Raw genomic sequence first — 27726 nt, forward strand, 5'->3', positions numbered from 1 at the left:
TATAACATGATGCAACTTGTTACTTTCAAGTGATGACTAATATATAATGAACAAACTTCCTGGGGTCTTCAAGAAATATTCAGTCAGAAATATTCTAATATTCAGTTAGTGAAGTGAGTTTCCTAACAATTAAACACGTTTTCTGGCCCTGACATCTTTGAAGATATGTTCCATCGTCAAGTGTTTCAAAGACTAAAACATTTGTTCCAAAATCATTTGTGTTCGATTATGAGAAAATGTGATCGATTGCTTGGTCGTTTGGTCACTGCTACCAATCTTCGATTATTTCAATTTATTGGAACAACACTAATTCCTGAACATTTGGAACTAATCTTTTTAATATTTAGGATACAGATATCAGAGGTTTTATCTGAATGCTTTGGTCACTCGTACAAAGAATTCAGAACCTTGACAATGATTGGACTATCAAGCCTCCACAGTGAGCGAGTTAGGTTTCACACCGCTTTAAACAGTATTCCAGTTTTACCATGGCATGTCAGCTTCATGTGTGTGAAAGCACAACTCTTTACCACTTGAGAATACACTTGAACGATAAACCCAGCAACATAACTGAGGCAAACTGGGACTGGAGGTGAGGTGAGGTGAAATTGGGTTTTACGTCGTGCTTGGGAATATTTCACTCATATGACGACGTGCATGCGTGTGTATGTGTATGTGCGGCTGCTTGTGCTAGCCCAGACTGAAGCTGGTTTTATAGTGCTAGCCCACTGAGATACCATGCCGCAGTGAAGCATGAATACCCCACTCAGACACATTATACTTACTCGAGCCGACCAGTCCTTGTTGTACCCATTAATGCCGAGCGCCAGGCAGGGACCAACAAGTACCAATTTAATTTTTAACGTCTTTTGGTTTGACGCGGTCGGAGATCGAACCCGCAACCTTCGGCTCTCTGGGCGGATGCTCTAACCACTACACCACGGAGGCGGTCAACTGGGACTGGAGCCCACAACCATAGGATGCAGGCATACCAAAGGGAAACAACTCCGTACAGCACATAGCTTCATCTGTATCCTCCATAATACAATGTTTTCCATATGGTGGCACTAGCACATGTCTAATGAAATCAGTTCTTTGGTTTGCAAGTTCAAAAGAATAATAAAGGTATGGTATCACTTTAATTCACAAATAATCCTTTACATCACATAATCCCAATGAAAACACTCAAGCCAGGAAAGACAAGAGTGAGTTCTCAACTACATGAGAAACAGACTCAAGAGCAAAGTTCAGGGAATGATCACATTGATAAGGAGCTGAATGACACTACATGTGCCTTGCGAGATAGAAGCCTGGCTACTGTGTTCCTCCATCCTTACAATGTCTCCCGGTTGTTTGGGTTTACCAATCCTGTGAGTGTGGGTATATTCACAAAGTACATTGTCCATACTCATTGGGCTCAGGCTTTCAGCTTTTTCTTTTGCTCTTTTTCAAATTCTTTGTGCTGCGTCTGTCAGTTTTAGTCTCTGAAATGAACATGTTCTTGGTAATTCAAGGAAAATGATTGTCAATTTCTAACATTTCCGGCAATGGGCTTAAGGTAAGGTTTTAATGTTTTGAAATGGAATGATCTTAACCTGAACATCTACAGAGACATGTAAAAGGACTTGGCTCAACAAAACAGATGATTTTCTCAGGATGAGGACTGGATTTGTTTAGTTTGAAATGTATCAAATATTCTTTGAGACCCGAAATGTTTTCGATCTCATTCTCAGCCCCAGCCCTGTAACAAGAAACTCACGGGTTCCTTAAGTGTTTTGTTTCATTATGACTTCCTTGTTTTGTTTCATTATGACTTCCCCCATACATCAGTGTATACTCATCCAAAATAGTCATGACATGCACATTAACTATAGTAACATGAACAAATTAGGTGATCTTTAACTTCTTTTGAGATGTATATTTCGATAAATAAGATAGTCACCTAAATAAAGCATCTGACAAATAAAATGTTAGGAAAGGAAAACAGACTAAATCATACAGATATTCAGTCACACTTTGCCCTTTCTTTTGTTCTATATGCACCGTATACCACCCTGTATCCAATAAATAGATACAACGCCGGCTTAGTTAGTGCAATCATGTCTGAATGGAGTTGCCATAAATCTCAGTTATTTATCACATACCTTTAACCTTGGGCTTTTTCTTCTTCCTTGCCTCCACCTCCAACTTCTCCAGCTTCCATTTTCCGTTTCAACTTTTTTGCCCTTTTGAACTCTAGATATGACCTTGACTGTTTCCCTGACCTTTCTTCCTTGGAGGAATCAGAACTAGTGTCCTCTTCATGGCCACTGTCTTGTTCAGAGCTATCTTCACCTTCTTCCTCTTCATCACTGGTCTTCTCGGTTTTGATTTCGACACTGTCATCAAGGTCACATGCGTCCTCTGCCTTAATGTCAACATCCCCCACTTCCCTCTTCACCTTTGTCTTCATCTTTATCTGCGTTGCAGCCATGCAAGTGAGCCGAAACTTGGTGTCATGTGAGGCCATCAGATCAGCACTAACTGAATCCTGCACAAGCAAGAAGAAAAGGTTCTACACACAGGAACACAATGTTTGAGTGAGTGAATGAGAGTAGTCTTCTGCCACTTTTAGCAATATTCCAGCAATATCACGGTGGGGACATCAGAAATGGCCATATAGAATGCTTGGCACTATTTCATCCAAATGATGGCATTCAGTCAATAATTAAGTCTGGATCTGACAATTCTCTGATACAAAGAGCTACTTCCCTAAACAAGGGGTAAAATTATGCGCTATTAACAATCTGATCTGGTCAGTCACCTCTTATGACATGCATAGACTATGAGGAACCCATTGTTATCAGAAACCCCCACTGGACTCAATACAAGTACAGTCAAATCCCGATGAGTGAATGCGGTGTCTCGAATATTATGCATAACTCGAAGTACCTGTCGGTCCCGACCATTCCCTGTTATAGTTGTCATCATTTGAATGCCGGTTACACTAATTGTCTCATAAATACACACGATGACTTGAGAAGGAAATTTAGTCCCACGAGATTCAAACAACAGCAATCTTGTATACATAAACCGAAGTCAGTCAATGAGAAGTTGATTGGTGTAGCAAACTGATCCAATTAACAAACCAGCTGCTCACACCTTTCCGCCATTGACGGGTGAGTTCAAAGGCAGATTAGTGATTTTACGGAAATCACTGTCTGTGCTAATCAGACTGGAACTGATAAGGTGCCCCTATTAGTGAAAGGGAAATCATTAGGTAAACAAATGCTTAGGTGGAGGAATTAGGACTGGATCATCATTTTCTACCCTCATAGACATACCTATGTCTTCGAATACATCGATAAGTCGAATGTATTACTTGGTCCCCAGCGATTGACTCATGGGATTGGACTGTAATGTGGTGTGCTCCAACAGGATCAGGCTGGGCATTGTTACTTTTTTCTCAAGGTTGGTTTTGTCTGTGTCATTAAATTTACATTGCATAAGCACTACAAGCTCGTTCCAAGTCATGATTGAATTTATCTTAAAGACTCCAGGAAATCTGTGTTCCTAACATACTAATCATCCTTAAAATATGAGAAATTTGCCGATGGATTTCGTGCAATTTGCAGAAGACCGAAATTACTACATGATTTTTCTTTGTGTGTGCATTAACAAAGATAACAGGAACATTTGATAAATGACGCAAACCAATTATTTTCGATGATTGATCGGTTGTAATGAACCAATCATCAATTATGAGATTTTAACCAATTCCCAACACTATGGGGGGACACCAGAAATGGGCATCACACATTTTACCCATGTGGGGAATTGAACCTGGGCCTTGGCCGTGACGAGCGAACGCTTTAACCACTCGGCTACCCAACCGCCCCTCAGTTTCTATACTTCACTCTATCAATAATCACGGCTGGATACCACATTCAGACATAATACATACCATTGAAGTAGGGCTTCAACGAGTCCATTTTTTGGGACTCGAGTACTCGAGGGGTGAGACTCGACTCGGACCCGAGAACTCGAAATTCATACCTTTCAAGCAAACGATCAATTGTAAAGATAGTTACCTAATCATTTTAAGAAGTGAAATCTCAATCGATGTATAATATTTACTCTCATCTGCAGACTTGTAACAACTAATACCATACAGCCACACCATGTGAGGAGTAAACTATGTAATCTAGGTGTTAATAAAAACATTATCAGATGGGTTAAAGAATTCAGGGTACATAGAACTCAGTATGTCAGTGTCAATGGCTATCAATCTTTTTTCTCTCAACCTCTACTGGAGATCCACATGGCTGTGTTCCTTCATCCGTACTCTTCGCTTTGTATACCAATGACTGTTACTTGTCAATATATGACTTGTTTACTGTGAAATTTGCAGATGACGCCACTGTTACTGGCCTAATTTCTGATTCTGAACATTATTATCGTCAAGGCATTGACAAAACCGTAATAACAGTTTTTATCAAACCTTTATTCAAAGTGTGTTGACCTACAATTTTCTATGTTGGTATGGGGATCTGTCTCATCTTAACAAAACAGACTTTTCAAAATTGTTAATACTGCTTGCAAAATTGCTGGAGTGTATTTCGAGTATAGTCAAAAGACAGCTAAAATTAGATTTGATAGTTGACATATTTGATCTCACCATTTTGAACTACTTCCTTCTGACGCTGCTGTCGATTACCTTCCCTCAAAACAGAGCTCGACAGTCTTTCATACCATCAAGTATTCGTGAATGCAACAAATATTTTGAATCACCATCATGTGATTAGAAATAGAATTATTCAGCCTCTTTACCTATGTGGTTAATTGAATTATATCATGTCAGTTTTATTTGTAAATAGCATTCGTTTTGAGCACGTAATTATTGTGTATATTTTTGTGAACTGTGTATATATTTATTTTGAGACAGTTTGGATGTATGAGAATTTCCTCCGGGGATAAAGTTATATCTTTTTCTTAATATTAGACGTTAACGGCCGCTCATGCTTAGCACATGGCAGACAGTCCGTCAACGTCAATAATTCAAGTTATCTCCTTTTTAGTCCTCGAGTCCTTGAAAATGGACCTCGAGTCCAGCTAAACCCGACTCGCCCTCGAAAGTACTCGAGTACCCGTGGAAGCCCTACATTGAAGTGGTGAGAGTTTAGCAGGTGAAGTATTTAATGATTTTCTATCAATAACATGAGGCACCTAATTACCCTACACAACAACCATAAATGTCAAGTCTGGCTGACTATTAGAATACTATTTCAGTTCAGTGAACCTACTTTATCAGAATGCACTGTATAAAGTTATATACAATTTGGTTACGGGCTGCTTGACAGAACTTTTGACAGCCAGGCATTTCTACCCTATAATAATCAAGGTATGACTTTACTGCAAATTCTATCCAAAAACTGTTCCAAATAGATCTGGCATTAAATAATTGCAGCTTCAAGACAAGCACAGGAAGTATCCCAGACACTCAGTGAATGACTCAAAAACACTGAAGTAATGAACACACTACTTGAAATATTCTAAGGAGATATTTTGTCCACAATAGAGAAGACAATCTGTCATGTGTCAAGAAGTCTTAACTCCATTGTGTTTCTCTCTGTGCACCGTATACCACCCTGGGTCCAACACATGGACACAACGCCGGCTTAGTTAGTGCATTCATCTTAAATCATTATCTGACAGAGTAGCAAGTTTCAGTTGGAAGTATGTCATGATAAACTGTTTTGGAAATATACAGGTATATACAACTGCAGCCACAGCTAAGTGAGTGAACAGGGTTTTAAGCCACTTTAGCAGAAATCCAAGGACATAACTCTTTGTACCCTGGAATTCATTGGCGTCATAAGCGGACACCTGATGTCCTTCGTGTAAGTGCCTCTATGTCTATTAGGTTCACATAATTATAAACCATCTTAACATTATCTACTGAAGACTTTGATAAACAAGAAAAAATTGTGTCCAGGGACACGGATGCCCCCGCTGCTGTAGGAAGAGTTCACACATTCAGGGTCTCACTGAAGTACTTGAAAACACTAAAAACAATGTGTTGTAACACAACCTATTATCATATAAAGATCAATAATTGAACAAAATTCACGAATAAGTTCAATAAACATCTATGCAACTATGAGATGCACACCTTTCGAGTCCCAATTAAACACACGTATAAGCGTAAACAATTCTGTTGAGCAGTTTTTGTGGAGCAGTGGATAGACTTAGTCCCCTATTTCACTATCATCAGAGAGAAATTCAACAAAATTGATCTAAGTTCAAATGTCTCTAAACATACAAAAAATACATATAAAATACAAAAACAAAATATGATATGCACACCTTTAGAGTCTCTATAAAAGACGTGTAAGCTAAATGAGTTTTGTGCAGTGGTTTTTGAGGAGAAGTGGATAAAGTACACCCCCTGTTGTATGGGACGAACAGGATGAATAGAACCAAATTCAACTAAGTTCAAACATCTGTAGAAGTGAGAAAAAGTAAGAAATTGGATGAACAAGGTATGAGATGCACACCTTTAGAGTTCCAATGAAACTCACGTAGAAGCTCAATATTCTGTTGAGCAGCTTTTGTGGAGAAGTGGATAGACATATCCCCTATTACACTATCATCATAGAGAAATTCAGCAAAATGTACCTAAGTTCAAATGTCTCTAAACTTACAAAAAAAACAATAAAAAACAAAAACAAAATATGAGATGCACACCATTAGAGTCCCAAGAAAGCCCATGTATAAGTTCATTGAATTCCACAGAGCGTCTTTTGTGGAGAAGTGGATAGAGTACATTGCCTGTTTCATATGGACGGACACGGAGGGTAACCCTATATGCCCCCAGCCATATATGGCGGGGGCATAAAAAAAAATTTGGGCGGTAGGAATAAATAAGTGGAAAGTGCTCCTCAAATAACCTAACAGCCCAGAAATGAAGTCATCAAGAGAAGATGAAAGTGTTATTCGTTTGTTGTTTCAGTGCTGGCAGTTAAAAACATTCAATGCTGTTTGGCTGAAAATCTACAGTTACAATGTTGGAATAACCACTTTTGTTTTTTTGTCCACAATAGAGAAGACGATCTTTCATGTGTCAAGAAGTCTTTTACCATTGTGTTTCTCTCTGTGCACCGTATACCACCCTGTGTGCAACACATGGACACAACGCCGGCTTAGATAGTGCAGTAATACCACAACTTTCCCAAACATACAGAGACCAAACCAGGCAGAAACAGAGGCATTAATCATAACCTACCACTAACTAGAACCTACGTATTAAGTGAATGAGTATGATTCTTCACAGCTATGTTGAAATGGCTTCATAACCATAATCTATAAAAGCAACAACTATCAGCAATTCATCACACTGTACATAAACCTCAAGTGGATATCTCAAACATCTTTCATGTAAATATTCTCCTTGTGCATAATATTGCGTATCACTTCCTTGATAACGATGTTAGCATCTACACTGCAACATCGGATCAAGTGCAATAAAGAAGTTGTCTATCCATAAGAACAGTTCCACTTCATCACACCAGCTTCTAAATGCAACTTAAAGAATCTTAATTCCAGTCCTATCACATGGGGAATGAAGACTAGGAATTAGTTCTTTGGTGTAATGAGCCAACCATTAGACCATCCAACCCTCCCTGGGTAAAACCTGATGAATACCGAGGGAGAGGCGGGTGGAGAGAGATAAGTACCTAGTGGAACAATATTTCAGAAACATCACCGCATGTCAGCTTACTGTAGGACGAAAGCCTATGTATGAAGTGGCGCTGGAACAGAATCTAACCTTGAATCTGATTCAAATTAAGGGATTCAACCCTGCACACTGTGGCACCAGTAAAGTAGGTTCTCATCTCGAAATGTCCTGTGTTGTGTGTTGAAGCCTATGTGTTTACCTGTGAGAAGGTGACCTTAAAGGCCTTGATGTGACCACAGCTGGAGGCCGACAGCAGGACCAGGGGGCAGTCATTGTCAGTGGTTTTCACTTTCGTCAGGTGACGGACTCTGTGGTCAGAAGAAAGTGTACAGGTCAGTCAAAAGCTAAGGGAAGACCCATGGTCAGAGTTAAAAAGAACTGAGCCTTGTTGACACTACTTTAACTAATAAAGTGAAAACTAAACCAATATGAAGATCTTTCTGATCATTTCATGTTTTAATCAAGATGCTAAAGTGAGGTGCGATTTGTTTTATTCCAAAATCTAAATTATCAGTCAGATTGTCTTGAGAGGGCTCTGCCATTGTGTTTGAAGCAACTGCAAAGAATATGACAGGTGGAAGATGACTGGCCAATAAGAGAGACATAACTTATAAGAGCTACCAGTGGTGCTATGATTGAGCTACAAAATTCCAGCCTAGTTCTGCAAAGAAGCAATCTGGACTTTTGCAGTCAGTTACCTCCCTTGCCGCTTGAAGACTACGCATTTATTTCAGTTAATTTTAATATCTGGAGGAAAACTATCTGTGTTCGATTTTCAGTATTTTGGGGCTTAAATTACTCCTGACCATGTCCATCCCTTTAAACCCTATGACATTATGTGTAAATACATCTTAGTGACCATGCAATACAAACTGCAAGGAAATCGATGCTTGTTGCTCTAAGCATATGCCACCACAAGTGATCACATGACAACTTGTCGGTCTCATGCTGTATCTCCATGTACCTGACGGTGTCGGTGCTGATGCGTTGCAATTCCTTCTCATCCTTGATGTTGTAGATGACGATGTCTCCACCCTCTCCTCCATATGCTATCACGTTCGACTACAACAGAAAAAAAAACCATCTGAGAAAACGAAACAAACCACTGTCTTATGTCATTATTATTCTTGTTCCTGAGGATACATATTTGAAAGTATTATGTTTTATCTGGATTGTCTGATGCTCATTTAAATCCTTTCGTCCTTGTGTTGACTACTAGCTCCAAGTGAAATAACTTAAATTATAAAATGCAGGACTCCAGATAATTTTTGAACATCAGGAGTACGTACTCCTTATTTTTTCAATATAGGAGTACTCGAAAACCTTAAGTCTACATTTAGAGTACTGAATGGAAGCTAATGGACTATCAGTAATCTTGTGTTTCGTTTCATATATGCACCACAACATTGCTAGTCTTGTGTAAACAGGTCAATAAACAATAGAACAATACCTTCTCAGATACATATGTCTGTAAATGATTCTAAGACCGTACACCATTGCCGTGGTGCGTATCTGCTACGTTTTATAAATTATTTCCTACCGTATCGTGCAAATTTTTGTCCCGTACATACCCCGATACGGCCCTATCTGGAGCCCTGAAAATGTATACTGTGATAGACCACATTACCCATTACACTTTCAAAAGTTATTTTTTTTGTAAATGACATGCTTATGAGCCATTTGTTCTTCTTATATTTTTTCCTATAACTGTAATGAGCAAACCCTTTACCCACTAGTCTACCCCACCGCCCATTAAATGTTGAGGCATGGGGTTCATGTGAAGCAAAAATAATTGGTAATGTGAAAGTTTGATTTGACAGGCTGATCAAGATGTATCAGGCTTGTTTGAAATAAGCATTAAAGGAACATGTCTTCATGTCCACAATAGAGAAGACGATCTGTCATGTGTCAAGAAGTCTTTTACCATTGTGTTTTCTCTGTGCACCGTATACCACCCTGTGTCCAACACATGGACACAACGCCGGCTTAGATAGTGCAGGTAACTTTCACATAGTCTTTCACATCATCACCTGTGTTAATTGTGATAAGGACAGCATGCATGGAATCTTGTTCCCCCAGTCCAATTTGTTCAGTCTAGTAAGCTCAGCAAGTTATAAGTTATAGTTCCCATGGCACTAAAATCTAACTATGACTTTGTTGTTTACACTGACTCTGTAATATTCCAGCTATGTGGCAGATGTCTGAAAATAATTGAGTCTGGAACAGACAATACAGTGATCTACAGCATGAGCATCAATCTACGCAGTTGGGAAAGAAACGTGTCAACCAAGTCAACGAGCCTGACAACCCGATTCCATTAGGCTCCTTTCACGACAAGCATGGTTTGCTGATGACCAATTCTAACCTGGATCTTCACTGGTCGAGTAAAATATTCATTAAAGCATTAAAGGAACATGTCTTCATGTCCACAATAGAGAAGACAATCTTTCATGTGTCAAGAAGTCTTAACTCCATTGTGTTTCTCTCTGTGCACCGTATACCACCCTGTGTCCAACACATGGACACAACGCCGGCTTAGTTAGTGCACTTAAATAGGCTACTTCAAAACACCTACAGGATGAAAAACAAAAGTAAACTCTAGCTCAGCAACACTGGTCCATTTTACTGCATGCAGTGTTTTATCTGTAATCTCTTTGTGAATGTCCCCGAGTTCATGGGTGATGGGAGAATTATTCAAAGTATTCATTGGTTCATATGAAAGGAGTTGTATAAATGGCATCTTGTCGTAAAAGATTACAATATATTACGTCAGGATGCCGTAACGCCAGGTTCAGTGTCAATGTACATCCAAGAAAAAATGAGATTGCTCAAAGATATCAAACTAGGGCAAGCACATGACTATGCAAATCGGGTTATTCATAGCTGTATTTGAATACTTTCCATCAGAAGTCAAAGAAAAATTGTTCCATCAATTTCTGAACACAGATTTCAGCAATATTCCAGCAGTATGTTTGCAGTCTAAAAATAAGCAGACCAGACATTCTAGTGACTGACATAAGCATCCATCCACGCAATAGACATGCATCAACCAATTCTGGGTTGCAGAAGACCCATTCTAACCCGGATATTCATGGGGTTAACCCATAGAGCTAATGTTAACTCACCCGTAGGAAGACTGCAGCGTTGACCCTCCTGTCTACGCTGACACTGTGATACACAGAGGACGTCTGGAAACAAATAAATTACTTCACGACTATCATCTGATGAATTATTTCATACTTGTCATGACAACAAAACATCCTACTGAACATCGGGGGTGGGTATTTTAAGCATCAAGAAGAAAGAAAATTGGACGATTCGGATGTTTGGAGACATCGGCATACGAATAGGATGCCATTTGGACATGGAACAAACGCAAATTAAACATGGTAGCATGTCTGCATGCATGTGTGCTTTCTGATAATTTCCACAATGTAATAGGTATTTCATAGTGTAAACAGGTGTTTATATTCAGACAATGAATGGGAAGATGTTGACCTTTGTTGCATACAGGCTTCACGTCTCCGTGAACAATGACAAAACAATTCCTTAGGGACCATTCACAACATATGGTTAGGGAGTGATGATTTTTGTGGAGAAGCATGTACAATGTGAATGACAACCCAAAACACACAACCCCCTTCCCCCTAAAAAATAAATAAATTAAAAACAAGCATTGTCACTAAGGTGACATAATCCCCGCCGCAAATTATCAAATCAAACTTATAAAGTAATGAAAGTTTAAGGTGAAGTTAAATGTCAACAAAAACATGACCAGTCAACCTCTCTTGATATCTTGCTCTTTAGATGTTCAAACACACATATTTTCAAGACTGACTTTGACCTTGACATGAATGTCATAGTGTATGAAATATGCAAAACTAGTACTAAAGAAATTGCTTATTGAAAAACATTCAAGGGAGGTCTTGAAAGTCTATGAAGAACATCCAGTGAACCGTTCTTAAAATATCTTTCTGACAATTCAGGTTAACATGATGAAATCTTCAAAGTGTCCTCGTGACCCTAAAAATTATGTGAAGGTCACCAAAATTGACTGGGCCTTCCCTAGATGAAGCTTGGTGTCAAATATGAAGAAAATCCATTGAATATTTTTTTGCGATATCTTGCTGACTATCTTAACATGCAATTTAACATGCTGAAATTTTCAAAGTGTCTGTGACCTTGAAAATTAAGTGAAGGTCACCAAAATCAACTGGGCCCTGCGCCTTCCCTAGATAAAGCTTGGTATTGAATATGAAGAAAATCCAGTGAATGGTTCTTGAGATAGCTTAACATGCAGGTAAAACGTTAGTCCCTTTGTGACCTTGAAATGAAGGTCAAGGTCACCAAACTTGACTTAGATCTTTCTTATAGGATGAACCTAGGTACCAAATATGAAAAGAATCTAGTGAACGGTTCTTAAGATATTCCAAGTCGTACATACGGACGGATGGAGCCTAATACTATATCCCCCGCTTCGAGCTAAACACGCGGCGGGGGATAATAACAAGTGGTTGCCACTGATATGACAATGTCCCCTGCCGCTAAAGAATGGAATATTTATAAACATTTACTACTTTTATTTTTGGTCACATACAAGATGCTTTAAATGACTGATGTCTGCATAATGCCATGTTCAAAATAGATGACACCCTAGCACATGTGTACAAAATTTATGACAACAACAAACCACCCCCAAAATCATCATCAGATAAATTATGAATGGTCCCTTAGTTCACTCAAATGTGAGCCTGAGCAATACCACTCAACTCCTGATAAGGATGTACGGCCAGGTCACTCTTCCACAGTATCTTTGTATGACATCTCTAAACAACCATCCATATTTGTCTCTCACCTTGACAATCCAAACAACCCTATCAAATCCTGGGTAGTATTTAAAGGTCAATGGGGGATAACTTAAATCAAAGTCATGTAAAAGACATTTAGTGCTCAATGAAACTTCCAGTACACTTACCTCTGTCTTATAAATGTCAATTCTGTTGCTGAACACAATGAGAAATCTTGTTCCATCAGGGGACCATAACACTATATCAGCCGCTGAAAAACATTTATATTAATTTGTGAATATATTTATAGAATGGAAACATGAATATCATCAGAACCCATTCCAAACTTAACTCAGCAGTACAAATAAAAGCTATCTTAAACATCATGCCACAGGCTTGACAGTGTTTTCGTCAAACATTTCCAGAGTAAACAAAATATCAATTACTCAACAAGTGTAATGATTGAGTGAGTGGATTTAGTTTTATGGCGTTCTTAGCAATATTCCAGCAATATCACAGCAGGGGACACCAGAAATGGGCTTCAATCATTGCACCCATGTGGGAATCGAAGGCGGGACTTTGGTAGCGTGACGAAAAGCGCTTTAACCACTAGGATACATCAGCCCCTCAACCAGTGTAAAACAGGCACCATTGTACATGTAGCTGCTATAGAATTCCTGTCTGGGCTGGGATTTGAACCACAGACCTTCTGATCTGAATTCAGATGCCTTGTCCACATGACCAAAGCGATTAACCCCCAACTCCACACAAATTAATCATAGTGCTACGTCTCTTAAAAGCTTATATCCAGGGATTGGAGTAATGATTTGCAAAATGAGGCTATCATTTTACTAGTCTACCAGCCTAAATATCTTTACATAATTTACTGCAAATTTTAGTGTGAAGTTATGTCACAAAAGACAAAAGAAATCACATGTGTATATTCGACTCCAGCTTCAGTGTTTCAAGGCACAGACAATGCATGCTGTATAATTACAAAAAGCTTTACATCTTTACAACAAACCTTGTTTGATATTTGTGATATAAGCTGACCTTCCTCGGACGAGATTCCAGGTGTGAAGCGCACGATCCTTCCCCACTGTCAGAGCCAGCTTGCCAGAGGGATGGACAGCGATACAGTTGACAGCATCCCTGGGGACAGAAGTAACTGTGTTCACTATCACCATCACTTCCAGGGTCGCAATCATTGGCACCGACCCAGTCAGTTTGTGTAATGTTACAAATATCACAAAGACTAGCTAAATTAGATCTGCATAATCATGATAATGTGTGTCCTTTATGTAACATTAATGCTTGAATTTGTCAAGATGAGGCTATCCTGGACACTTCTGGGAAGTAGCAATATCATTCACAAACACTGGATAAGCAGCTCCTCAGTACCCTGTTCGTTGTAAGATGAATCAATTATAAGTGAGCAGGTTTTACGCTGCACTCAGCAATATTCCAGCTATATGGCCGCAGTCTGTAAATAATTGCGTCTGGACTAGACAATCCAGTGATCAACAACATGAGCATCTGTATATGCAATTGGGATACGATGACATGTGTCAACAGCGAGCCTGACCACCCGATATCGTTAGTCGCCTCTTACGACAAGCATGGGTTACTGAAGATCAATTCTAACCCGGATCTTCACAGGTGAATCAAGAATGAGCAACATTACAACCACCACAACAGTCTACAAATGTCTAGTCCAGCATTTGAACTGACATGGAGTGTCAAATTTACTGCACTCATAGTTCTACAGCAATGTGAGCATGTTTGGTTGTTGAAGTCCCATATCATTGCTTATGAATTTTTAACTCACTGAGATACCACGCAAGTGTTCACATTAACATCCCACTTAGATACTTTACTCTGACCACAACAGTCATAGTTATACACCTTTGTCAATGTCAAATTCTTGGGTAAAAAGAAGTTAGATCCTTCAAGTCTTTCTGCAGGATGTGAGTGAGTGAGTTTAGTTTTACACCGCACTCAGCAATATTCCAGCTATATGGCGGCGGTCTGTAAATAATCGAGTCTGGACCACACAATCCAGTGATCAACAGCATGAGCATTGATCTGCGCATTAGGGAACCGATGACATGTGTCAACCAAGTCAGCGAGTCTGACCACCCGATCCTGTTAGTTTCTGCATGATGTGGCCTGGTGATCAAACCGCCCTCCCTAAACTAAGTGATTAGAGGCAGTAAAGTATCCATTGAGCAAAAAAACAGATCCAGGCCATCAGAAGAGTAATGTCTTGAAACCTGATGCCACATGCATAAGAAGCTGGTTGACTTTTCTGAGATACTGTGAGGCATACAAAACAGTTGTTAACAGATCAGTCAGACAACTTCTTAATGCAAGTGATAATTTCAGAGGAAAAGTATTTGAACAAGACTACAATACTGAGGAAAAATGAGTGAGTTACGTTTTACGCCGCTTTTAGCAATATTCCAACAATATCACTGGACACCAGAAATGGGCTTCACATATTGTACCCATGTGGTGAATCGAACCCGGGTCTTTGGCGTACTAGGAAAGAGTGAGTAAGTTTAGTTTTATGCCGCTTTTAGCAATATTCCAACAATATCACGGTGGAGGACACCAGAAATGGGCTTCACACATTGTACCCATGTGGTGAATCGAACCCGGGTCTTTGGCGTACTACGAAAGAGTGAGTGAGTGAGTTTAGTTTTATGCCGCTTTTAGCAATATTCCAACATCACCGGACACCACAAATGGGCTTCACACATTGTACCCATGTGGTGAATCGAACCCGGGTCTTTGGCGTACTAGGAAAGAGTGAGTGAGTAAGTTTAGTTTTATGACGCTTTTAGCAATATTCCAAAAATATCACCGGACACCAGAAATGGGCTTCACACATTGTACCCATGTGGTGAATCGAACCTGGGTCTTTGGCGTACTAGGAAAGAAAACGGCTACACAAAAGAACTCACTTGTGACCTTTGAATGTTCGGAGACACTCCCAGGAAAATGTCTTCCACAGACACACTTTGTGGTCCTCGGATGTGCTGAACAGGTGGGAGTTATTGTAGAAATCAAGCCAGGTAATGGAACCTTCAAACAAAATCAGTAAGTGACCAAGAATTGCATAGATTGATGCTTATGTTTATGAATGGACATGGTTATTTACAGAAAGCTGTCAAACAGCTGAATATTGCAGAGAGTGACGTTACACAACTATCAGTAGTTGTTATACCGGCAACTTTACCTCCACTGATAATACATGGGAATACCAGTGTATGAAACAAGGCCCATCCGACTGCCCGAGATGGGCTAGATTTCTGACGGTCTAAATTCACAGCTAACGAGCCTGAGGTTCTAGTAACATTTCAGATAACACGTTCCATACATTTGAGTAAATTCACCATATCCTAAAATCTATTTTTCAAATTAAGCATTACATTTAGACTTGACAATTACTTTTTGAACATTGAACTATCGTATTGCAAACTCAAAGCACTGCATATACATTTCAATATTACAGAAATGAGACAGGAGTTTCATAAGCTTGATGCACAGCGCGAATGATTCATCACTGAAGAGTTCTTTTGATTGTTCTGGTTAAATCCATTTTGGGCTGGCAACATTTTGAAGTTACCAGCATTGATTTCTGGCTGGGTTTGGAGCTTATTTCATACACTGGCGTATAACATTATCCATGTATGTCACCTCATGCCCACTTTACCCTAGTCTTGGTTGGCCAACTTGTTTTGTCACTACCACCCCCATCAGTTCTTGTCACAATGTTTTAGCAAGAACCGGACAAATAAATTTTAACAAACACTGCAGATACTACATCTAAAAACAATACAGGTGGGTTGAGAGGGTGCTCAAAACACATACATGGAACACCGGAAACACCATCTTGACAAATCATTTCAGTACCATTGTATTCAGTATGCTTGCACCAACTATGCCAATCCAATTATTTTTACCTGAATGATGTACAAGTGACCCTATCTCTGTTCCTTTCCTCAAGTTAAACACTCGGATGGTTTCATCAGTGCCCCCAGAAGCCAGGATGCCTTTTGTGGACATCGCCAGTGCCTTGATGCTCCCACTGTGGGAGTGGTTTGTGAAGCTCTGGCTGAACACATGATTCTGAAAATAAAATATATTCAAATTTATAAATGCTTTAATCTTTTCATATGCAACATGCCTGATAAAAGACATACTGGGTTCCTTAGAAATATGTCCCAGTTATGGTGGATATTCTGTCTATGTTAAATTTCAAAACGCACACATACCTATTGTCATCAAATATGTTTAAATTAAACAATATGGTAATATTATATACAACAAAGTTCAAGTAAGTTGATTCCATGGTCTTGTGTTTCATAAAGCAGTCGAAGGGTAACTACATTTAGTAATTTACAGCAAGGTGAAGACACTTGACCAAATCAACAAGTTTTCTGTTGGGGATATTCTATATAGGGCACCAGGAAACGCGATTTCAAAATAGGAATTGAACATAAACCGAATAAAAATGATTGCTTTTAATTACGTCGTATCACTATCACTGTATCAGCAAATATTATGCAGCTATTCGCGAGGAACATAGACAGAAAGTGATGGAATTCGCATTCAGATAAGCAGCATAGCCACATGGATTAAACTAATGCATACATCAGGATCGAGTGATAAACGATAGCCAAGAATAAGTTCCTCGTACGTTCCAACAACAACTTCTAACTCTCTGCTTTCCATTTCGACCATGTGCTCGACGACTGGCGATGTGTCGTCATCAGTTCAAGTATATTCAAGGGAGGTAACGGCCTCTTTGCCGTGTTTGCAAAACACGGGATGTCATAGTTGCAGTATCAATAAATAATGTGATCAGTTTGTCGTTACAAAAAAAACCCCGAATAATGTTTCCTTGGGTCAGGCTAACGTGTATTTTTTTTAACGAAGTGGCAAATGCGTACTGCTAACTATTAAATGACGTCACCATTTCTGTGTATTAACTCTTCAAGCAAAGAGATATGTTAATACCACATTTCCGGTTTCAAGAAGTTGCAGTTTTCGTGAATTGACCAGTACAGTATGGCCCTCAGCAGTTCGCTGTGGATGGGTGACGTGTGTACTTTTTAAAAGATTCATTGCTCAACAACTCTTGACCTTGTGCATAATTCACTTTCCAAACATTTCATTTGGTGAAGCATAACCACAACCAGCTGATACGATGGAGCATTTGGTGACACTATCAGCATCACTCACTGGCATAATAAGTGACACCAAAGACGTATACTAGTATATGGACACACCTGTGCATATACGTGTTTGGTGACACAAACAATCTGTAATGATTCAGTAAAATAGTTTACGAGTATCATTATATTAATGTACGTGTACTGAGCAGCCCAATTAATAGACTTAACATTGCAAAAAAGGCTTCATGCCAAAAGATTTTATGAAATGCGTTCGTTCAGATATCAGTTCACAGAAAAGGTTCGAGGTTTACAACTGTCCATTAGGCTTCAAATGCAAAACCTGTGTTTTGTCCGTTCATTGGATACTGTTGTTAGTGCCATGCGCTTCATCAACTGCTTGGGGATAACACTGCAAAAGTCTCCCCAACTTGCCCATGTGATGATGCTTAAAACATGGATAGGCTCAAACCATTTTAGACATTGAAGAAAATAGATCACACTGACTTATTCATGAGAGTGCATTTTTCCACATATCTGTATTTGAATTAGCACCACATATAGGATCAAACTCACATTGCCAGCCTGAAACAAAGTTTGGCTGATGAGTGAATTTAATCAGACAATACCCTATGACAAACAGCTACACCCCTTGCAGGGTTTGTTCCTACAAGGGAAGAGAGAGAGAGACAACAGGCGTTATCACAAATAACTAGTGCTTGCTTAATCAGCACCAAGTTCTATACCTTTCTGCACTTGAACAGTAGCTAATTCTCCATAAAACTCAAAACATTGTGTAACCCAGAGGTCTGAAGTGTAGGAGTTCATTGTGCAGAGTTGTAACCCTTAGTAATGCAAAAGTCCAGTTATCATGGGGTTACACTTGCTCAAAGCTTTTACTGGAGTTTTTTTTCATCTCTGCATGTTTTCCTCCCATAGCAAAGCTGTAATGCTGTTTGCATTCACCCTATTTGATATCCTCAGTATCCATGCAATTTGAAATCCATTCAATCTGTAGGATCATGTCCACACTCACTGCCTGACAGTGTAAAATATGTTGAACACCACTCTCAGACTTTCCATTCACTTGTGCAATGTATAAATTTTATCATTTGTTTTCAGTTGGATACCTATATGGATGAGTTGTTCATCAGTGGGGCGTTTCAACAGCTAGGAGAAAATGTGCTGCATGTAAAACTCATCAAACATAAGAACACAGGGTAATTTGCATCAAGATTTCTTCTTGTTGACAATATTTACATGTTTGACATCTTTCTCTTGATGCTATGGATGGTTGGAACCTTTCTCATAAGTTCCAATCTTCCCGATTAATTGAACTTGTGATTGCATGTTGCTATGTCAAAAAGATTACATTTTGTATGATGATATTTATTGATTTAATTTTTTATTTGCTTCCACATGAGTTACAGCATGCATATCATATTCATGTATGCATTCTTGAGCCTTACATAAAATCTAATACACAGACATTATCCCCAAAAATGTGTTCTACATGTGTTCTTGTTTTCAGTGGTCACGGAAAGAACATTCAGAGTCAGCTAATTTCATTCAGTTATTTTTAAGGTTAACTTGCTGTCAATGATTTCACCTTTGCTTTCAGATATGTTTCTTTATTGCTGTTATTTGTTTAATGTTTCAGCGCCTTGGCTGGATATTGCTTTGTTGAGTTTGGTGATGCGGATGCTGCCAACAGAGCCATGTTGAAACTCAATGGGAAGATCATCCCTGGCAGCAACCCTGTAAGTAAGCCGACCAGAAGATCTGGGTCAGAATTGGTCTTCAGTAACCCATGCTTGTCGTAAGAGGCGACTAATGGGATCGGGTGGTCAGGTTCGAGGACTTAGTTGATACATGTCATCGTATCCCAGTTGTGTAGATCGATGTTGATGATGGCAGTCACTGGATTGTCTGGTTCAGGCTTGATTACTTACACATAGTTGGACTATTGATGAGTGTGACGTTAAACAATAAATAAGAAAACTGAAACTAAGCCAAGATCTTCAGCCACGCAGATCCTCATGGGGATTCCGAGTTATACACACCCCTTTTCGGAGCACACATCCACAGCTGATTGAGTATACTGAGAGTAAAAATATGACAACACCATGTTCCACTCATCTGGTGATGTATCTGCAACAAAATTGCATAATTGCTGAACACAATTTGCCAAATTACAAAATCTGATCCCATTTCCTATTGGTGTTTTTTTTTCTGTTACTTGGTTGACTTTGAGAAAGTTTTAAACAAATGAATAAGCACTTTATGAAAAATGTATTCTGTTGAAAAACTGCAGATCAGTGTAACGGGAGCTAACTCTTGCCATTTACATAAACATCAAGCAAGCCATTGCTTTCTAGTTGTGTTTTACTATACAATCCACAGTTTTAAGATGGCTTGTTTAAAAAAGTTTGTTTTTTTTTAATAAGTCCAACCAATTTTTGTTAAAACATACAGAATTCAAATTTCATAATAGAACACACTGACATGTTTCAAGAATATCGGGTAAAAGCTTACTACAAAGGGAACTAAACAAACCAATTACCCCTGTTTATGGTTTAAACTATTGTAAGAAATAACCACACAACCAAGGTCCAAAATGTTAGGGGAAATATATTATGATTACATGTCTAATTGTAATAGAATATAAGTTTTAAATATATAATTTCGTTTGTACATGTTACAACTACTCAATGGCATTTTTGATGTACTTTAATGATACATTTTATTTTTCAGCCGAGACGGTTCAAGCTGAACCCAGCCAGTTATGGGAAAGAACATATGCTATTGTGAGTAGTTTACATCATATATGGTTGTATCGATAACTTTGAGTCTCCCGAGAAAATAAATGCATTGTGATGATGATCATACATTGCTCTACCTAACTTGTTACAGCATGCTTTTTTGTTGTACATTTTAAATTTAAATTTTAGGAAAACCTAGTTATGTGAGGTAAACAATTGTATGAATTCGTAGCAAACTCAGAAGTTATCTCCCCTTGACCATCACCAAGCATGACTTGTTCAGGATACTTGCTCAGCCTTTGAAAGCTTTGCTTGAAAATACTCAAAATATGGGTTACAGTTGTTCAGTTCTCAAAATTTGTTTTTCGACTTCTTAGTTTGTAGACTTGTGGCTAAGGATGAGTGCTGGATCTAGGTATTATGTTTTATTTAAACATATTTGTAATTTTAAAAAGTAGACATATCCTCAGCATTCATTGTAATGTCAAATGGGCTACAGTGTGAATTCTTTTCTGATGTACATGCTTTTTAACTACTGGTCCAAATTCGTATTTTACTTTGGTGGCTCATGCACCATTTTAACAATTTTACATTAAAATATAATATAATATAGTATGTCACAACACTGGTATCCATATTGTGATTTGTATTTGGATATATTTGAAGTTGAAGTGTTTGTAAATGACTGACACTGATTGTACAAGCAGATCCCAGTTTCTATGTACAAAGACTCGTAAAGATCCAGGTTAGAATTGATCTTCAGCAACCCGTGCTTGTCATACGAGGTCACTAACGGGATCGGATGGTCAGGCTCGCTGACTTGGTTGACACATGTCATCGGTTCCCAATTGCGTAGATCAATGCTTACGCTGATGATCACTGGATTGTCTGGTCCAGACTTGATTATTTACAGACCGCCACCATATAGCCGTAATATTGCTGAGTGTGGCATTGAACAACAAACCACTCACTTCGACATACAAAGGACCTAAAATATGTAGCCAGTACTTTTCTGATAACAGCAATCTCAAATACACTTGGATAATTATGGAATTTTTCTTTTTTATATATTATAAGTTTTAGAGCGTAAAATATGCCATTTTGTCAATTAATCATGAAGGGAAGAAACATCTATCTTGAATGAAAGTCTGTGTAGATTAATTTGAACTATAGAGATAATCACAATATTTTACTCAATATACCAGGACTGTAAAATAATGTATTGGAGTATGAATTGTTTGAAGTGGGTATTGCCATATACCAGTATACCATACAGACCTGTAAACCTGTACTGACTTTACATTTCAGACCTGAGTTTTCCTTGTTTGTTGGTGATTTGTCAAGTGATGTTGATGACTATCAGCTGTACAACGCCTTTGCCAGGAGGTACAGATCTGTTAGAGCTGCCAAAGGTATTGCTGAACCTAGCACTGAGTGTAGTTGTGTACTGCTGAAACAGCCTTATGAGCCCACAGGGCTGCAGAATCTCTACACCAGTTGATAACAACAGCAGGTGGAGTGTTTTCCTGGCTGAGGGTTGGTCTCCAGGAACACAAGGGGAGAATAATGGGATATAATGGTCAGACTTGATGACTAGGCTGATGCTTGTCATCATATTCCATGTGAATAGATGCTCATGATGTCAGTCACTGGATTGTCTGTCAGATTCAGTTTTTTATCATTAATCATACAGCTGGGGTATTGCTGAGTGCAGCGTTAAACAACAAACGTATGTATGAACAGTTGTTTATTAATTCCTACATGAAAACCCTAGGCTCATTAATTGTAACACAGTATGCTCAGACATGAGAATTTTCCACGGATCCGCAGATTTCTGGGATTTATGTTTTCATTTGAATGTCTTTGAGATTGATGTTAATCTGCAATAAAAGACCCCCCAAGATCCGTGGCTAAATTTTCAGTGCTTTTTGTGCTTTGCCATTCTCAAGTCTGTATACTTGTCTTCCCAGACTGATTCCTTAGCTATCAGGAAATATTAGATCAGCCTTCATGTAGCTCATGACCCGTGAAGGTACGGGTTTAGAATATTGATCTTCAGTAACCCATGCTTATCATAAGAGGCGACTAACGGAATTGGGTGGTCAGGCTCGCTGACTTGGTTGACACATGTCAATTGCGCAGATCGATGCTCATGCTGTTGATCACTGGATTGTCTGGTCCAGTCTCGATTATTTACAGACCGCTTCCATGTAGCTGGAATATTGCTGAGTGCGGTGTAAAACTAACTCACTCACGTGGCTTGCCATGTGATGCTGTACTTGTCTTGATGTCAGTCTATACTTGTGTCCCCAGTTGTTCTCGATTCAACTGGTTCCACGAAGGGCTATGGGTTTGTCCGCTTCTCTGAGGAAACTGACCAGCAGAGGGCTCTCATTGAGATGCAGCACATGACTGGCATAGGGCGTAAACCAATCCGAGTCAGTCTAGCATCGCCAAAAAGGTGAGGAACAACATGGCACCTTGTGCAAACCCCAGCCAGTTGCTGTTGATTTCTTATAAGTTTATTACATAGTTTAATCAACTTTTCCAACATTAAATTTTTCCTACGGTCTACTATTACTTCATAATTTTTAGGGGTTGCCCTCTTCTGTTATCTCTATTTTGACTTGATAATATGTCAGGTTAAAGGTCATGTCCCAGTTTATTCTATAAATCTATATCAGGCATTTACCTTGACCTTCAAAACTATTGGTCCAGTGGACCTCTGTTACAAATTTCATGGCTACTGGAAAAAGAAAGTCAAGTAATGTAATGAAATGGCGCAGCGTACTGTACTGTGTTGTTTGATAATTACTTTATGTACAGGACCGCCATATTTCTGGTCAAGAGTATATTCATTTGAATATCATTTTGCATTGTGATACAGTGTATGTTTTGTTCTGGCCCTTTTCATAATTTGTGTGTATGAGATCCACATTTTCGTATAATGTAAAACCCTGCCATATATGTGCACTGTCTACATGAGACAACTGGCTTACTGCAGGCTGTCTGACGGAGGTGGGTCCTACTCTTCATCCTCTGGTTACTACCCTCACCATAACAGCTACTACTCTGGCCCCTACTCCTGGGGGTCCTACGTCTACAACTACAACCACATGCACCCCGGCAGCTCATCACACCACCCGGATGCCCATGTAAGAGTTCACATCCTCACTGATGGGGATGAAGAGCGTGAAAATGATGTTTGGTGATTGATGATGATGTTTGGTGATTGATGGTCAAGCTTGATGATGATGATGATGATGATGATGATGATGATGATATTAAGAGCTATGTTTCCTGCTTGTTAACTCTAAGGTTTATTTCAGCTGTGACAGCAACATTATTTATCATTATGTGCCCTGGATTTTCTGTCGTTAAAGATAAGCTTGATTTGCACAGACAATAATCAAACCTCTTTGTTAAAATGTCACAGAAACAAATGCCATAACATCTTGAGTATTGCTGTGATAAAGTTGAATAATCTTCTCAACATGGATTTGAAGGTTGATGTGATGTTTGTTTGTCTAGGACTATTATGGGCAGTCCTATGATGAAGACATGGAGGCTTTAGAAGGTAAACCTGTCTTTTATCTGTGGTTCTTACTTTCTTTCTTGTAGATTTATCTGTTCATTTTTTTATTATTTTGTTGTTGAAGTTTTCTTCATTACATATATTTTTTTATTGTAAGGTTGCTATATTTTATGTCAGAAGCTATACTTATTGGAGGTTTCTCAATTTCTGTCTTTGAAGTGTTGAGAAGGAGCTGATGTTGCAGAAATCTCAATTATGTCTTGTTGATATATAAAACAATACTAAGCCCAAAAGACCCCACAAAAACGTGCTATATTTTTATTTTTGCTTCTGGTATATCTGCATTAACACAAATTTTAAATCTTTGCATGAAAATCAAATGATTTTAATCATTACTGGTATAGCAAAGGAGTGTTCGAAATTATGAAATTCTAACAAAAATTGTGGCATGTCATAGGGGTGAAACGGTACGCTCTTACCATGGTACGGTACGTATTGCGGTACAAGGTCTTCGGTTCAGTCCGTTTTGGTTCAGTATATGAGAACTAACTTCCGGGAAAATAGCGGCCTTCTAGCAAAGAAATGCATAGATTTTGACAAAATGATTCCATTTTAGAAAAGGTTTCAAAAGGTTAATAAAGTGACGGTTATAAAACTGAAAATACCTGAATTTTTGGATTGCATTACGGTATACCAAACAGAAGGCAAAATACCATGGTTCTACTAATACCGCGGTATACCGTTTCACCCCTAACATGTCACCTTCCAGAATTCCAATTTGATTTTTAACATGGCCTTATTTGCAACCCCATTGAAATGATTGAAGCTACCATCATATGGCTTTATATTTTTAAAGGGATTGTCTTATGTGCAACTTGAATGCTTATAAGTATTGACAATAGATTTAACGCCATCATTAACTCACCTGGCCAAAGGGATCAGGTGGTCAGGCTCACTTACTTGATTGACATATGTTGTCGTATCCCAATAGCGTAGATTAGTGCTCATGCTGTTGATCACTGGGTTATCTGGTCCAGACTCAATTATTTACAGACCACCGCCATGTAGCTGCAATATTGCTTAGTGCGGAATTAAACACAAATAAATTTAGGTGAGCTAAAGTGCCATGGAACTATCTTTTCTTTTTTATTGAGTGAGTGAGTTAGTTGAGTTTTACGCCGCACTCAGCAATATTCCAGCTATATGGTGGTGGTCTGAAAATAATTGAATCTGGACCAGACAATCCAGTGATCAACAGCATGAGCATCGATCTGCGCAATTGGGAACCGATGACATGTGTCAACCAAGTCAGCGAGCCTGACCACCTGATCCTGTTAGTCGCCTCTTACGACAAGCATGGGTTACTGAAGATCAATTCTAACCCGGGTCTTTATTTTTCCAGATCCATGTGTAGAAGTGAACATCAACAAAGAGAACCGAGAATTTATGGAATCAAGTGAAGTGAGTAAATGCTGCTTTAGGCTGTCACTCTCAGTAATATGAAATTTTAATGTTGACTTGCATCAGAAATGCTTGCCCAGGGGCAAGTGTACAATTCCAGGCCAAGTATGTTATCAGCCCTAAACATATATGGCCCATTTAAGCAGGAACAATTCTGTTACATTTTTCACAAAAGTTTATATTCGAATGACTCGGGTGTTTAGGATGACTGATTTGGTAACATCCATGCGATTCTACTTGTTTCAGGCATTTTTTGAAGCTCTGGAGAAATCTCGCTGGTTCCCTCTTGACTCTGTGACATCACAGATTCCAACACAATGACAAGGTTCTGCCTCTGGTGAACGATGAAAGAAAGTTTGTGTGTGGTCTTGGATGTAAGTGATCATGTCAGCTGGACCCATTCTCCATTGTCCTGTCCTAATGTCTCCATTCCAGTCTGATTAATAACCTGGTCAAATTCACAATCATTGCTGTAAAATTTTTTCGACCAGTTTGTATGACTTAATTTTGATAATTGACAAATCAAATTACATTGTCCTTTCAAGTAGCAACATCACTTTGACTTGTTTTTTGTGTTGGGTCGTGTAGTGTACTATTTAAATCATTTGCTCACCATGCTGAAGACCATGTGTGAAATATGTGTCATGCCAGAAAGTGCATTTAAAATCTCTAAATCATCATCATCAACTCTGTAGGCCAGTTTTGATTTCTGGTGTCCCCGGCTGTGATACTGCTGGATTATTGCTAAAAGTGGTGCAAACCATACTCACTCACATTTGTGTGCCAGCTCAAATACAGCTGAAATTTCTTGTAGCATTATGGCTTCGCTTCCCTGTTTTAGTTCTCAGGGATATATCTGTTCCACTTGAAAGTTCTCAGAGTTTGAATTGGAAAGCACTTGATTGAGATGCACTTTTCAATCTAGTCCTATGGCGAATATGTAATCAGAAGAGGGACCTTGATTGTGATAAATGCTGTGAAAGTTCGCGTGACTGATCAGCCCAGGGTGTACAATTGAACCATATCTTGGACTGCTGTCTGCATGTCTGTTTCTGGTCTTTAATGTTTCACAACATATGTGCTAGGTTGTGGTTTTCAAATATTTTGAGGTAAAGGTGCAATGTATTTTGAACAGGAGGGACAATAAATTTAACCAGGAATTCAATACCTCCAGAATGTTGTGTAGATCATTGTTAAAATAGTGAAATAAATAGTAAGCGTTATCAGAAAAGAACTGTTGGGTTGGCACTCATGGGGATTCAATTCCTCCAAGTTTGAAACTATTTAAGCATATTTTAGATCTATTATGGGATAATTGAGGTTGATAAGTATTCCATCAAACAGCAGGACAATAATGTGTTTTTGTGAGAATTATGGAATTATGACTTAATAGAAACATGTGGTCCTAATAAGGATGTGACCTGTATGTGTGTTTTGTGAATCTCCTACTTGCTCCTTGGACAGGGGTAGTAAAGATATTTATCATTGAGTTGAAGGTTGCCTGGAAGAGACAAGTGATCTTTACAGAGTGTATGGTTATTGTAATATCTAGTATGTTTAGTGCTAAATTAATCTACTGCCTAATATTTCAGTTAACAGACAAACAGTGTGAACAACTTGAAACCATTTTGCTTCAATTAACTGCAAAACGTAAGGAGTTATCTCCCCTGGACCAACTTTGGTCTTTGCTGATGGTGCTGTTCAAAGTTCTAACCAATACAATAATCGTCTCAGACAGATTTATGATTCTATTCACATGGTGTGATCTATCATTGCTTGATATTTCACTCTATTATGTAAACATAAACAAGAATCAATTGATTATTAACTCAACTTATTTTTCAAATATTGCGTGTTTGTGTGATGTTGGTGAAGCCTTGTATGGTGGGCATGAATGGCTTCAATATCACGTTTATAACTGTGTAATTATCAATGTCATTGTAAATATCACTTTGAGTCTTGAAAACATCAAGACAAAATAAAAAAAGGATTTATTCATTTTGAATGTTGTTTTGTTGTAAATCTGTACACATGCAACTGTTTTGGAACAATTTAGGAGATGACTGTGGACTGGAGTGAGGATTAGATGGATCTTATGGTCTTGTGTGGTCACAATGGCTTCAAATAAAGTATCTGATGTGTGACCAACTGCAAAATACCCTTTTGGGAATCATCCACCTCTGTGGTGTAGTGGTTAGAGCATCAGCCCAGAGAGCTGAGGGTTGGGACTCGATCCGCCAGAGCCTCATACCAAAAGATATGGTACGTTGTGGTCCCTGGCCTG

General features: G+C 38.8%; 2 protein-coding genes across 3 annotated transcripts; one reads left to right on the forward strand and one right to left on the reverse strand.

Moving 5' to 3' along the window:
• Nucleotides 1-1120: 1120 nt before the first annotated feature.
• Nucleotides 1121-17313, reverse strand: LOC124285846 (p21-activated protein kinase-interacting protein 1-like). Of its 2 annotated transcripts, none has more exons than XM_046722119.1 (10): nt 17164-17313; nt 16473-16638; nt 15471-15591; nt 13529-13656; nt 12693-12775; nt 10843-10905; nt 8682-8779; nt 7917-8025; nt 2145-2530; nt 1121-1484 (listed from the first exon to the last, which is right to left on the reverse strand). In XM_046722119.1, exons 1-9 carry the CDS (start codon nt 17251-17253, stop codon nt 2147-2149), a joined length of 1242 nt encoding a protein of 413 aa, XP_046578075.1. In that variant the 5' UTR covers nt 17254-17313; the 3' UTR covers nt 1121-1484; nt 2145-2146. The 2 variants fall into 2 exon arrangements, with proteins under 2 accessions (XP_046578075.1, XP_046578076.1); XM_046722120.1 differs by having other exon boundaries at nt 17210-17304.
• Nucleotides 17314-17516: 203 nt separating this feature from the next.
• LOC124285847 (tRNA selenocysteine 1-associated protein 1-like) lies at nt 17517-27447 on the forward strand. The gene is made up of 10 exons (XM_046722121.1): nt 17517-17613; nt 18807-18904; nt 19345-19444; nt 20439-20491; nt 21755-21858; nt 22760-22907; nt 23451-23601; nt 23978-24023; nt 25384-25442; nt 25689-27447. Exons 1-10 carry the CDS (start codon nt 17581-17583, stop codon nt 25761-25763), a joined length of 867 nt encoding a protein of 288 aa, XP_046578077.1. The 5' UTR covers nt 17517-17580; the 3' UTR covers nt 25764-27447.
• Nucleotides 27448-27726: the final 279 nt, after the last annotated feature.

This window comes from Haliotis rubra, unplaced genomic scaffold (assembly GCF_003918875.1).
Source record: "Haliotis rubra isolate DU_JTF1 unplaced genomic scaffold, ASM391887v1 Scf37, whole genome shotgun sequence".
NCBI lineage: Eukaryota > Metazoa > Mollusca > Gastropoda > Lepetellida > Haliotidae > Haliotis > Haliotis rubra.

Bases quoted from the DNA above. Each gene is read 5' to 3' on its own strand.
- LOC124285846 (XM_046722119.1), bottom strand. From the start codon at position 17,253: ATGGTCGAAATGGAAAGCAGAGAGTTAGAAGTTGTTGTTGGAACGTAC. The intron at 13,657-15,470 runs GTGAGTTCTTTT...TTCTGTCCCCAG, and splicing joins CGAACATTCAAAGGTCACAA to GGATGCTGTCAACTGTATCG. The intron at 8,026-8,681 runs GTACATGGAGAT...TTCTGACCACAG, and splicing joins ATCAGCACCGACACCGTCAG to AGTCCGTCACCTGACGAAAG.
- LOC124285847 (XM_046722121.1), top strand. From the start codon at position 17,581: ATGGCCCTCAGCAGTTCGCTGTGGATGGGTGAC. The intron at 24,024-25,383 runs GTAAACCTGTCT...TTATTTTTCCAG, and splicing joins AGACATGGAGGCTTTAGAAG to ATCCATGTGTAGAAGTGAAC. The intron at 25,443-25,688 runs GTGAGTAAATGC...TACTTGTTTCAG, and splicing joins AATTTATGGAATCAAGTGAA to GCATTTTTTGAAGCTCTGGA.